A 13,709-nucleotide genomic window follows, 5' to 3' on the forward strand; every position below is an offset into this window, starting at 1 on the left:
CTCCTCAAAGGCTGCATTCAGTTGAGCATTCATAAAGTTCTTAGACAAAATGTAAAATCCATTTGATTATGTACAAAGACCTTGTATACACTGGGCAACTAAAAAAATATTTAAAATCCCTGTTGTGCTATCATCTGTTCAGAGGCACTTCTAGCAACACTGGCGTGTGTCTAGAGCTCTAACTCTTAAAAGTCAAATTTATTGTCATTAAATAGGTGAAAAGAATCCTTAGAATTGTCCTATGTAAGGAATTATCTTTATGTGTAATTTATGTAAGGCAGGTTTGAGTTTGCAAAAAGCCTGGAACATTAAAAAAGGTGCGAATCGTTCTTGCTGCACTGTAAACCGTGAAATACATTACTTTTGGTGTGTCCTGCTTAGGGATTTTTGAAAAACCTTTCTGCTAAAAATAATCATGTCATTTATTAATGACAGAAGAGAACATTAATCGTGACCAAAAAAAAAAAAGTAGTCTACATGAAAAAAGCCTGGAAGCATATACTGAGCCAGGCAAATATTTTTAACAACATATTCAACAAATTTATTTACTTTTCTATACACAAATTGTCTGTGAATGGACAGTGTTTTCCTGAATATGTTTCTTTTTTATTTCAATATATTAATATTTAATGGAAGCAAATCACAGCTTCTGGGTTTCTTATAAATTGTGAGCATCTGATATGTTGTACACTATAGCTGTAGAAATTAATGGCAGCACTCAGTTCTGAAATCTTTCAAAATTCTGTGTTTGACCTCAGTGATTGGGCATGTATTATAAATGGTGGGGTATTGTTGATATTTTTTCACTGAGTCTCCCAACTTTTCATAAGCAAATTTCATTTAGTCACAAAACCCAACATCGTGTATGAACATTCACGGTAAAACAGTTTTGTTCTTTTACCAAAGGTCACTTGATCAAAAAATATTTAATGTTATCTGGCTTTTTATTGGGAAACTAGAGGGTTTTGTATAACCAAAGGACAGTCTAAATAGGTGGTTTTGGTTAATGTTTTATAGAAATACATGGTTGCTTGAGGGGTCTGAAGAAATCTCATTTCTTCTAGTTATTAGCTCTTTGCTTGCTGTGTACCTTTAACTAAGTAATATCAGGCTCTTCCTTTCCTGCCTTTTCAAGAGCTACAAACCACCTCAAATGTATCCATGCAAACCTGACTTACTGACAAAGACCCAACAGTCAGCGCATACCAGGCACAAACACAGCCATTACCCCTGTTTTCATGTGTACCTCTTTTCTGCATTATTATTATGGAGCGGTTATTAAAAATAGTGCAGCCTTCAGAGCTGCTTCGGTGGTCAGCTCTGCCAAGCAGGGACCATCTCTCCGGTGCGTGTGGCGCTTTCTGCAGGGCTGCATTTCGCGGCCCTTTGCCACCGCTCCGGCGGCTGGCGTGCCGGTGTGGTGAGGACACGTGGCGGCAGGCGCGCCGGTGTGGCGAGGACGCACTGCGGTGGCAGCTGGCGTGCTGGTGTGGTGAGGACGTGCTGCGGCGGCCGGCGTGCCAGTGTGGCGAGGACGCGTGGCGGCAGGCACGTGCTGCGCGGAGGCCGGTGTGGCCGCGCGAGCTCCCCACACGCAGCTCCCCGGGCTCTTTGCCGTAGTTGCTACCAGAGGGCAGCGCCGGAGCACGTGCGAGAGCGTGAACGGCAGGGACAGATGAAGGAACTGGTCTTTTCCATCCCCTACTGGGTCCCCGCTTGTGTCCCAAAGAAAGTTGTCGCCGTTGTTTTCGGCAGTTTGGACAGTGTTTCTGTCGTAGCACATCTTGGCAACTTGTCAACACTGCTGTTTTCACACTGGTGGGCGCAGAGGGATGGGACGCGGACTCTTCTCTTCCAAAAAATCCACGCTTCTCCCTGAAATGAAGGGAAATCTTCATGAGGAGCTGTCAGAGCAAAGTCCTTGACTTACATGGATCCTTCTGTTTGTGCCCAGGAGAGGGCAATACGGTGCGTGGACACCAGCCAGCACCACGTCTCGTGGCTCCTTGGGGCGTCCAAGGCCTGCGCGGTCAGCGCCCTGCCAGAGACACAAAACGTACCTGTGCCTCTGCTGCTCAGGTCTGGCGGTTCCCTTCTCCTTCCTGACTCCATTCCCGCCGTGGGAATCGTGTGCCCGTCTCCCAGTGCCTCACCGCTCCGGTGTGCTGCCTCCTTTCGCATGCGGGTCCAGCGCCGTGCTTCGGGGTTGGAGCGTCGGGATGGCTGAGGTAAACTGGGTCGAAGTTTCGAGATGTGGTAACTGAGGTTCGGGAGCCCTCTCGTTTCTGGGCTCTCACAAGGGGGTAAGGATCTCCTCTGGGAGATGCGCAGGCGCTTGCTCCTGTATATATGCATCGGTGTGAGAGCAGCCTGCACACGCTGTCTTTCCCATGTATTTGTAGCCACACGCACGCAGACACGCAGACACATTCATTTTCAGATTTGGGAAAACTAACTAGTCTCTTCCTCTTGTTTCCCTCTGCCTCTTTTTCCTTCTGCTCTCCGTAAACCCATTTGCCAGATTAAGGAATATATTGGTTGTCTTAAATCTTGGGCCAGCTGTTTGCCTTTGACCACAGATCTGCTTTCGGTAGCTGTTTCATGGCTGTTGTCTGGGAGCGGGGAGCAGCCCAGGGCGCCGGGCGAGCCGCACGCCCCCTGACTGTCACTCACGGAGAGCAGCCAAAACTTTAACAGCGGCAGATCCAAGTGGGAATCGAAATGACACTGTCACTATCCCTGTAACTTTACTTTCCTTTGATTCTGCCTTCTGTTTTACTGTTCTGCCCATCGTGCTGGTCCAGATGATAACAGGCAACTGGAAGTGCTGCTGGGCCTGCAATTAGCAGGTCCCTACCCTGGGACCGCGCTCTTGCCGGTGGGCTATAGGTGGGCTAGCATTTGTCACTTAATGGGAATTATTAAAATATCACCGCGTATTTTTGCTTCACGCTAGATCTGTACACATAAGCTCTTGCATGGGAGTGAAGGGGACAATTCTGGGGTCCCCAGGAAAGCAAATCATGATTCTCATTCACTTTCAGTACTTTTTATTTCTTTATAAAGCAACCTCTTCTCTTCCCCCTGCCCCCCCAATAGCCAGAATGGAAAAAAATAAATTTTAATGCCAGATTTAACTTCTTAAAACAATGAATTTTAGCTTGGTCAAAAAGTCCTTAAAACAGATACAGTTTTCCAGTAGTGTAAAATTCCAGCATTTTAATTACAAAAAGCAATGCATCCCTTCTTGGATAAACATATTTTACTTCGGGTTTGCTTGGCAAACAAAAGAAAATCTTCAGTTTGATGGGTTGTTCTTCTTTTTGTTGACATTTACTTAAGTAGGTGGTACTTCAGTCATAAAAATAAAAATGTGTACGTCGCTGCTGTAACTGTAGTTTTTCTGGTCATTTTGGTTTTAGGCCTTAAGGTAGCCTTGAGACACAAGGCAGACGGACCTAGCGAAGCTTTTGCTTAGGTGTGTATCTGTGTTACAGACTTCTCACGCAGCCAGTGAACCTTGGCAGAGTACTGTCACGGTCACTGCAGCACTACTGAATCATATGTTGTACATACCATTTATTAAACTCAGCATATATGGAAAGTATAGCATTGCTACATAGCGAGGAAACGTTAAAAGAGAGAAATAAAATATCCCATGTATTGCCTGTTGGCTCTGTGTTTAGGGACAGAAGCTGAGGGAAGTCTATAAAACAGCTCAATGCGTCACTTCGTATGGAAACTGTTATTCTGCAAAAGTATATGGAAATAGTTTTGCTAAACAATGACTGGTGCTGCAGAGACAAGCTGTGCCCCAGATCAGTGGTCAGTAGAATAAAATGGTGGACTTTTATAATCTATCCTGAAAGAGAACTCAGATTTTCCAAATTTAGCCAAATATAAATGTACCCCAAACAGGAAATTTTCGAATTTATCTTGAAATATTCCTACATTCACTTGGATTTGAATTAATTTTTTGATAGTGGGTGAAGCTATATAATGCTCAAATATTTTCCAGGATTATTGCATAAAATTAGAAAATTAAATGGTTTGTGCCTTGATTTCCCCATCTGTGAAATGGGCAATCCTACAGTGTTCATGTAAAGCACTCTGGCCAAAAACTGCTGTGAAAACTGCGGAAAACAGTCTGATTGTTATTCTCTTAATCATATTAGTTAAATAAATCTATTCCTAGAGTGGTTCCATTTGCTTGAATGAATTTACATGAGAGATTAATTCAGCACTGTTTATTGTTGTTTTTACATTTATTCAGCACTCTAAATAATGCCTGATGCATTACAGTTGTGTATAAAGACAGGATCTTTGCTTCAAAGGCTTTTTCTGCAGGTAATTTGAGGGCTCCCCTTCTCAAACCTTGCACTTTCCACTGCAGCAGATGAGCCCATTTTGTTTTCTTTATATTTTAAGCACTTTTTTTGTCCACGTGATGCACGTTTCCAGGACTTTCTTGGAAGTACAGTTCAATAGATAAAGTTCATCCTTCACCTCTGCAGGGTGATTCTGTTCCCTCGCCGCCGCCCCCTCCCCCACGCTGACCCCCCCCTTCAGTTTGGGATTTCTTTCATTTCGAATGTACTCTCACTGCTCCAAGATCTGTGCACTTGAATGGTCCTGAAGATAGGAACCAGCCTCCTACCTGGCTACCCCTACCTTTCAGCTGGATAGCCGATTTTAAAATTATTCATGTGATTATTTATAATCAGTGCCTACCAGAATTTTTGGCAGTTATTTGGGGTAGTTTTCCCACCCCGTTCTTTGTGTTTTATATTTTTCTGGGCGGTTTATGTTATTAGCATTTGACTGTTCTCCATTGTGTGAAGTGAGGTATTGAGATTATTTCTTTGTGCAAATTCTCTATCCCCAGCGGTTTTAGTCTCTGCTGAAACAGGGAGCCCAACCTCCCTGTAGCCCTCTAACTGTTGATTTGAAATGTAAAAAACAAAACAAAACAAAAAAGGCAAAAAAAAAAATCCAAATGTACAGAAGTGTAATGGGCTGTTGAAGCCACTGTAGATAAACAAGCACAAACACTTTGAACTGCCAGATCTCCCGTGAAAGAAATCACCTCCGAGAGGTGAATCCCCACCTCCAAATGCAGGGTGTTGTTGTGGCCTCTGTGTGTGTATTTTGTAGTAATCCCATTTCTGCTCTTACACAAGTGTGCTCCTCTCAGAGCATGATTGGCTCAGGCAGCTTTTAAACCACCTATATGCTAACAAGCCTTGCTGCCAGGTTCCTAAGGGGTCCTGGCTGGGAAAAATTAAAACCAAACCTTAGACCTCTGTCAGACTGGGAGGAAAATTATATTTTTGAACTAGTCTACAGTGTGGACAGGAAATGACCCCTTCAGAAACTGCTTCTTTAAAAACGAGCAGTGGTGCCTGAAGCTATCCAGTCTCTCTCTCTCCCTCTCTGGAGCTTGTGCTCTCCCTCTCTCTCTCTCTCTCTCTCTCCCTCTCATGCTCTCTCCCTCTCTCCCCCCCCTCTCTGTCTCTTGCTATAGAGGGCTCCCACAGCAGTTCCCAGCCAGTGTGTTCAGCCTGTATGTGTGTGTGTGTGCGTGCTGCTACTTTGTACTGTGAAGAACACACAGCCCATGTGCTCTGTATGGATGTTGATGATACTCTGTGTAGCTTGATTCTCTGCAAGCAGGCAAGATGTCCAGCACACCACATGACCCTTTCTATTCTTCTCCTTTTGGCCCATTTTATAGGAGACACACACCATACATGGTGCAACCAGAGTACCGAATATATGAAATGAACAAGAGGCTGCAGTCGCGTACAGAGGTAAGTCCCTCAGCCTTGTTTTACTGTGCATGGACTGTGATAGGTTTCAGCCTGAATTCCGTCTGAAGCGTCCCATTAGGCAGTACGGTATATGCAGGCATGAACCCTAATTAATTTAGTAGTTTAATTGGGTAGTCCCTTGTTATGTTTCCATGCAGAGCAACTCTTTGAGTAGATAGCAGCTTAGGCTGAAATCTTGAATTTACAGTACAGCACTTCAGGATTGATTATAATGCTGTTCTGAGGAGATTTCTTTGCCTCAGTGTGTTGTTTGCTCAGAATCTGTCCTGCTGGCATTTGCAGCTATAATATTGCACGGTATTGCTGGACCATTTGCACAAAACTCATTCGGAAATGCTACAGATGTAGGGGGAGAGAGGAACCGTCATCTGGTTTTGTTTTGTAAACTCATTAGAATTGAAAATGAATGATAATAGAAAACGGGAGCAGAGTTTTAAAAACTTATTCCTAGGCTGCACATGTTCAGAACAACCGACAGAGAAATTCATGTTTACGTTCAGAATACAGTTGCTTTTAGCAAGAGAGATGATCAGTACATGACTTTATTATATAGCTGTCAAAAGTACCTAATAATGTAAACTACATTCACTGTTGGTTATGCTTTGTATAATCTGTAACCAGTTTATACACACTGGATTTTACACCGAGATCAGCTACCGCAAAGAATATGCTAAATGGAAAAGGGAAGTACTTTTGTCACTTAAAAAACATAGTGGAGGCTGCATCTTGATATTTAAATGGTTAAAGAAAGCACACTTTTTGGTCTGTTAAAGTGAAGACTGTGTGGACTGAATCAGGCTGCCTTTCTGCCCATGTGTCTGTGTTTGTGCAGCAAACATTCTTGGTGCTGCAATTTTTCATAGTAGTTTACTAGTGGTGCCCTGAAAACACTTTACAAACTATTAATCTTTTATAATTAATACCTTTGTACAGAGGCAAATACCGGCTGAAACAGTGTCACAAAGCATGGTAAAGGATTTTAGATTGATCTGTTTGTTCTATTGTAATTCCTTAAGAGAACATGAGGTTGTCATAAAATAAAACACACATGCCTGAATTGTCAGCTAAGCCATGGAGAATCTGTGACGTTTAATGTATATGATACAGCTAACAAGATGTGACCTGCTTTCGGATTGGTTAACTGCTACAGGATAACTGATTTTCTAACACTGTTATCGCTGCTGTCCTTAAAACATTATTCTTGAATAGTTGTTAAAGACAGTTGATGCTACCTAAAACTCAAAGAAGCTCATTGCCCCCAAAGTCATGGTAACTGTTTTTTCAGTTTTGCCCCAAGTTGCTGATTGCTGATGATCACTGACATTTAGACAGAAAGAGGTATTTTGTTTTGTTTTGTTTTTTGTTGCTGTTTATTTGTCCATGTCTTGCAACTCTGTTCCTTACCTTCCTGTACATTCTAATATAATAATTTCTAGACTTCTTCAAGTAAACAGAAAAAATATGTGACTCCTTCAGCATTTTATATAGAAGCTGTTCTGAAAAGCTGTCAATGTCAATTTAGCCTTTTTATATATTATTTTAATATTTTATATATTATTTTAATATTTTATTGTGACCAGTTTCTGATTACAGCTGCTTTACAAATGTTACACTAGGAAAAGTTTTTGATGTACTAGTAAAACAACTTTCCCCTCTTGCATCGCTGAGGTGCGCTGAGCTAGACTTCAGTGCATTTAATTACACTTTTGCTGTACACCTTCTGACAGATTGACTGTTCTGAGCAAAAAGGGAGAACCTACTAGTACTGCTATGGGTTTCAGCAGGATTTTGCTTTGACAGGTAGTACTTGGTTAATGAAGGCCTTATGCTCAGGCGTTTTTTTTCATTTGCTCAGAGTAAAGATACTTTTGCCTTGTGATTGTTCATTGTTTACATTCTTGTTCTCTGTTTTTTAATTTCTGAGGTCTGTGCTGTAAGCAGTGTTGCCTGTTGAAATTTTTTTTCTAGTTTGCTTCATGCAATCTCATTCATACTGTGATTAAAACACCTTCCTTAATAAAAAATTAGTTTCCTGGGACACTTAGAGTGACTAGATGTGGCAAACCTGTGAAGAATCAGGCTGGCTCCTTGGGCAGCTTGGGAGTGGAAGTTTCACATAAATTTTCCAGGCATGTCTGTGATTGGTAGCTGAGCTTTCTGGACCATGTATGGCTGCCTCTGAATTTCTTGAGCAGTGGAGCCCTGGGTGTCATGGGACGAATGTGCTTGTGCTTTGGGTGATACAAGCTCAGTGGAGGAACATTTCTCTTCAGGTGGTCTTTGGAATAATGTAGGCACTGGCCTCTGAAGGAGGCTGCTGGCCCATTGTGAACCCCAGGGGGTAGGTGAGCGCAAGTAAAGCCACTTAAGGGGAAAGGAATTACAAAGAAACTCTCCAAAAGATTGGGGGTAGCAAGCTGTCAGCTTCCATTTGGACCCAACTTCTGGAGAAAGCCAGTGGCAAGTAAGGATGCTTTAAAAATGGGAACCAACAGCCTGTATTCATTCCCCCATCCCAAACCAATACTTAGCCTTTGGGATCTTCTTGTTTTTCTAAGAAATTAGAATATTCTTAATAATCTTCTAGTGTCAAATTCTCTGCCATCCCTTGCAGTGGTTGAAGTTCCAAGGCAGAGCAAAACGAACGTAATCTAGTTTAGTTTTACAGATGATAGATAAAGAGCCTGTGAAAGGAGTCTCTGTATGTAATGTCTATCTGATCTCTCTCCTCCTCCTGCAGAGCTCAGCTTTGCAGTGGATCCATGTAACTGCTACTCTAAGGAGCTTGCAGACAGGTCAGAATGATCAAAAAGGCAATGGACTGATTGAGACACCATTAGAGAATCAACCATTAAATGCCATTTCTCCGTGCTGATTCCCCAGCAGCAGAGCCTATGGTGCATTGGGGAGGTAGAAAGGTCCTTTGAATGGTTCTGCACTTCAGGTCCCTCCTTGACAATCCACCGCTTCCACTCTGGTGCCAGCATTGGATGTTAAGCAATAACAGTCTCTGTGAAGGATGTGCTCCGTGTGTTAAGCAGACAAAGTACAGAGTGATAAATAAAGGTCATTTACACACAGCCTGTATATCTTTGCTGTTCTTGTTTTCTTTAGGAAGAAACGGTAGTTATGAAAGTAAAGAGTTATCAACTCTAACCCTTGCTAGATGTGCAAACTTTTGCTCTCCAAACTTCTCATAACTTTCTGGGCTCCTCAGGCAGAACTTACAACTGCCTTTTGAAATTCAGGATCAGTCTTAGGCGAAGAATTCCAATCACACCCAGGCAGGGGGTGGTTTTATGATGTAAGTACTGGCAAAAATCCACTACCTAGCTAATTCTTATGTGATCGAAAGTAAATTAGGGAGTCTGAATTACTAACTAGCACACAGGAACACCTTAACTTCCTTAAAAGTTGTTCAAAGAAATCAGATCTTGTAATGCGTTTTCTAAAAGGCAATTAATACGTGTTTTCTTAATAATACTTTGGGAGTGTCTAGTGCCATTTTGTAAAACATCAACAAGTCTGATTTAAAGAAGCAAAATGAATATTTAAATGTTTGATAATTGCTGGCAGATATAAAGATAAACCTTACTTCCTTCTATCATAGTTGACTGAACTTTCTGGTTAACCAAAATGCAGCTGTCTCTTTGCTGTGAGTATAGTTTTAAGGATTTCTTGACTATTCAGTCAAACTCAGTTTATTTTAATATTTTTATATCTTTGTTATTTGAACTTTCAAGAAAGCAGTCCTGTTGTGGATTGCTGTAATCAGCAGTTCCTAAAGTTCTAGGTAGCAAATATACAATATAGGTAAATTAGCTTAGATACTTTATATCTCTGTTCTTCATAAAACTCAATGCAAAAAAAAAGCTGTTTTCCTCTTTGATGTTGCAAATCCTTTTTTGTTATAATTTTTAATCATTTGAAGTTGCTTACACTTAAAAGGTGGTTATATCTTATATATAATTATTTTTCACTAGCATTATAGTGTGCTTGCTGTGGAAAGATCACTTAAAGTTGCTGACAGTATGAAGTTCGATGCATTACTCTGTTGTCAATAATCAAAGAAATATATCAAGCCTTTCACTTGTTTATGTAGTCCCCTATATTTTTAGAACTTATATGTATCATAGTAGATCAAATTCACCTAGGTTTATATGTTTATCTCTACCTCAAGAGGTAATACTTTGTATCACCTTATATGCAAAACCTAACTTTCCTTCTGGCTCAGAATGCAGTGTTATAAGGATGACTAGAGAAGGTGATTAGTAACATATTTGTTTTAAAGACAATCAACTTAATCAAATTATATTAAACTCCTATTAAACGGTATAATAAATTTCACAAAAGGAGAGATTTCATGATGAAAGAAAATTTAATGAAAATTAAGAGGAAAATAAAAGGGGATGTTATGATTATTTAAAAGCTACTAAATGAACTGAAAGCTTACACAGACATTCTTACTCAACCAAATATTTAAAGCAAAGCAAAACAGAACAGAACAAAATTTCTACAGTTAAATGGAGTCTCTTATTTTACTTCCTCACATTGCTATCTGATGAAATAATCTTTCTTCTTCTTCCTGATGCATTTTTAATATATTAGTCATAAAAATCTATGTTGTGACATCACATTTGTTCACATAGCAACTTAGTATCACAAACAGATCTCTGATATTGTATACATAAGTCTGAGTTTGCCCAATGAGTTTGTTTTGTTGAGAGGAAAGCAAAAATACTTTGAAACAGAAGTTTATGTGAAGAAATATTATTTTATCCTCAAATATACTAATAACTAACAGTTCTAGGAACATGAATAAAGTATTTTAAAAGATTACTTTTAAAACCATACGTTGCTGAAACTTAAAAGGTCAATTTTAAAAGAAAACCCTTGAATTTGTTTAGGAGACATTGACTTCGGAATGATTTCAAGGCTCTTTTTACTGATTGTCTTTTATTTCATACAGTTTTCTCATCCCTTTAAAAAAATTTCAGTTGCAGCTGTTTTCAATTAAAATTGTTACAAACTAACAATTCTTATGAGGCTGGAAAAAAAAAGACTCTACTTCCTTTCCATGCTGATCCTTAGCTTACAATCAGGGTTGTCTTGCTGCTTTTTTTTCCTGAAGTTATAATATAGAATGTAAACTGCATGCTTAACTAACAGGAGTTTTGGAGGGCCAGGGCTGGCGAGGGGGGAGTGGGAGAGTCAGTGTGAAAGTACAGGAATGTATCCCCTCTGTAAGTTACTGTGATCCTTTCTAGATCATTTTCTATAAAGAATCCTTTTCACCCCTTCCTTTTCTTTTTCATTCTTTACTCTTTAAAGTGTAAATCCACTTTAAAAAAATTAAACTCAGTCTTTCTCTGATGTAAACAAGATTTACCATGCAGATCCAGTCTCAAAAATAGAAGCCGCTGGATGGTGAGAAGGAACAAAACAGAGATCATAACAAGGACCTGATCCTCCGTTCTTGTTTCAACTGGAGTTTTGCCTGCATTAGGATTGCAAGATCAGATTAAAAAAAAAGATTTGTTTTTGGTACATGCACTTTCTTTGTTTACGAAGAAGTGTACGGGTAGATTGCTAAACTCACTGCAGTATCTGTAGCTGGACTCCTCACTTTGAATGGCATTTTTTTGTATCTTTTTGCCAAAAGTTGCGTATCTGCAGTAAACAGGCATTCCAACTGTGCTGATACTTTGTTTGGTTGCTTCTTCCCCAAGCAGAACTTTCTTTCCTGCACTGGACTGTGTAAACAGGCAAAGATGTATCCTCATTTTTGCTGGGTCCTGTTTTTGAAAGTGTCTGCTGCACAACTGGAAGCCTCAGAGTGGTGACCCTGGCAGGGGCAAGGTTGCCCCAGAATGGCTGGGCTTAGCAGTCTCCAGAACAGACTTAGGTAGGACAGGGCCACTTGGCCAGATCTCAGTGGTTTTATTTATTAGGGAAAAATAGCAAAAGAAACTTCTTTGAAATGCCAGCTTCAGTCTTCTCCCTAGGCTTGTGTGATTCCTTTCCCCAGCATGTTCTCTCTGGGTTTGGTAACTGGCAAAATTCACTTCCGAAGGAAAGCACTTTGTTGGCAGTGTACTGTTTCCATCTCCATTACATGCTGATGGACAGACATGGCCATTTAAACTAAAGCCTGTAAATTACTGATTTCAGCCAAACAGTACTCTCAGTAATTCTGATGTAACTAGGGATTAACTAGAACTACCTGAGGACCATAAACCTCAGGGTGGTAGTGGTTGGTGTTTCTGGAGACAACTCTGGTGCTTACATGTCTCATGGGGCTAGTGAAAAATCACCAACCCTGTAGTAAGCTCATGAGGACTCAGGAGTGTTGGTAGTGTAGAGTCTTTGCAGAGGCAGTAAATTCTACACAAGCAGGCTGTCCTCTCCATGAGGCTTATGCTCCCACCTTGCTGCCTATAACCACTGTCAAGAAGACATACTCATGAGGAGCCTCCTGGCCAGGCCAGCATTCCTGTCACCTTCATACAGACTTGAAGTGTGAGACTTGAGCATAGCTAACTAAGGGCTTTATGAATAACTCTTGATAACTACAGCCAAAACATAAACATCGGACGAGACTTTTACCGTAAGTAAGGTCTTCCTGATGTCAGCACATGCATCCAGGAAGGTGCCAGGGTAGATTCACAAACTCACAACTGCTCCAGTGAAGCCATAACTTTGTGTAGGTTTCTAAATCCACTTAAACTCTGCTGCCTGGTTACCTGCAAACTAAATAGCTGTGTCTTTGCATCCTTCCAAGCAACTGATAAATTAGAACATGGTTGTGATATCTATCACATGGGATCTGAAATACCTGGTGGTATCTATGCTTCCAAATTCTAAGCCGCAGAGTCAGCTTGCCAAGTGTAGTTAGCTGAACAGAAATTAATTCAAATCTGTCTGTACCATATGCGTGTGTGTGTTTAAAAAGGGAAGAGGGAAAGCTAATCTCTTAATATAGTTTTGCGATCAGACACCCACGTGCAACAGATTCAATATCTGTCCTGATCCCATCCATTACACAACTGCTAGTTGCAAACTACAGCATCCTTCATGCTCCAAAAGGACTGCAGGGGCCGGCTGGATGACCTTATCTGTTGCACTCTGAGGGCGAATGAAACATTGTATGTGTATAAAACTGCTCATATTTGGAAAGCCTTTATTAGGGCAGATCCGAGAATAGACCTCATTACAGATCTACTGTGCTCTTTCTTCAGAAATTAAATACATGTAAGAACCAACTGTTATGGTTTCTTCTGAGTGTTTCTGTATGCAGTCCTACATCACCTGTGCAGTGGACTCTCTTCTTTCTTTTCTTTTTTTTTTTTTTTTTACTTTCAAACACTTGCTTTTCTAACTAAATTTTTGATGAGGTCATTTTCTAAAGTAGCAAAACATTTTTTCAGGTACAATCTGATTGGGAGAAATATGGCTTTTAATATGTTGCATATTTATAATATTTCAGGTACTGTATTGTGATTCTTGTTCCGGTTGTGTAGTTTTGCTTCAGCCATTAGCAGAAAATTGTATCAGTGAAAGACTTGCCATCTGTCTTAGAGCAGTATACAGGGAGATTTCTGAAACATTAATAACCATATTATACAAAACTAAATATACTACATCTTTAAATTCAGTAGTCAAACAGAGGGGAAAAATCAGAAAACAAGGAAGTAAGGAGAGTGAAAGTTTTTCGTTTTATAATTCAAGCTGAAGCCCTCTCACCTTACTTTATGCCTCAGGAAGAAAGTCAGCAGCACTGGTATTCCAGACCATCGCCTTTTCTTTGCTAAAGCGTATCCTCCAGTTTAGGTGAGATTGGCAAGGCAGGCAAGGAGCCTGCTTTGCCAAAGGATTTGC

General features: G+C 40.6%; 1 protein-coding gene across 6 annotated transcripts in view; it reads left to right on the forward strand.

Moving 5' to 3' along the window:
* The first annotated feature begins 5,405 nt into the window (after positions 1-5,405).
* LDB2 (LIM domain binding 2) overlaps positions 5,406-13,709 on the forward strand; it is a 219,581-nt gene continuing 211,277 nt past the window's right edge. For 4 of the 6 annotated variants that reach the window (XM_013960065.2, XM_013960066.2, XM_067297173.1 and 1 more), the window contains exon 1: positions 5,407-5,810. In XM_013960065.2, coding sequence (XP_013815519.1) covers positions 5,679-5,810 — 132 coding nt within the window. In that variant the 5' untranslated portion in view covers positions 5,407-5,678. Of the gene's footprint in view, positions 5,811-13,709 lie in introns of all 6 variants that reach the window. The other 2 variants (XM_013960070.2, XM_013960071.2) reach the window with 1 other exon arrangement.

Source organism: Apteryx mantelli, chromosome 5 (assembly GCF_036417845.1).
Source record: "Apteryx mantelli isolate bAptMan1 chromosome 5, bAptMan1.hap1, whole genome shotgun sequence".
NCBI lineage: Eukaryota > Metazoa > Chordata > Aves > Apterygiformes > Apterygidae > Apteryx > Apteryx mantelli.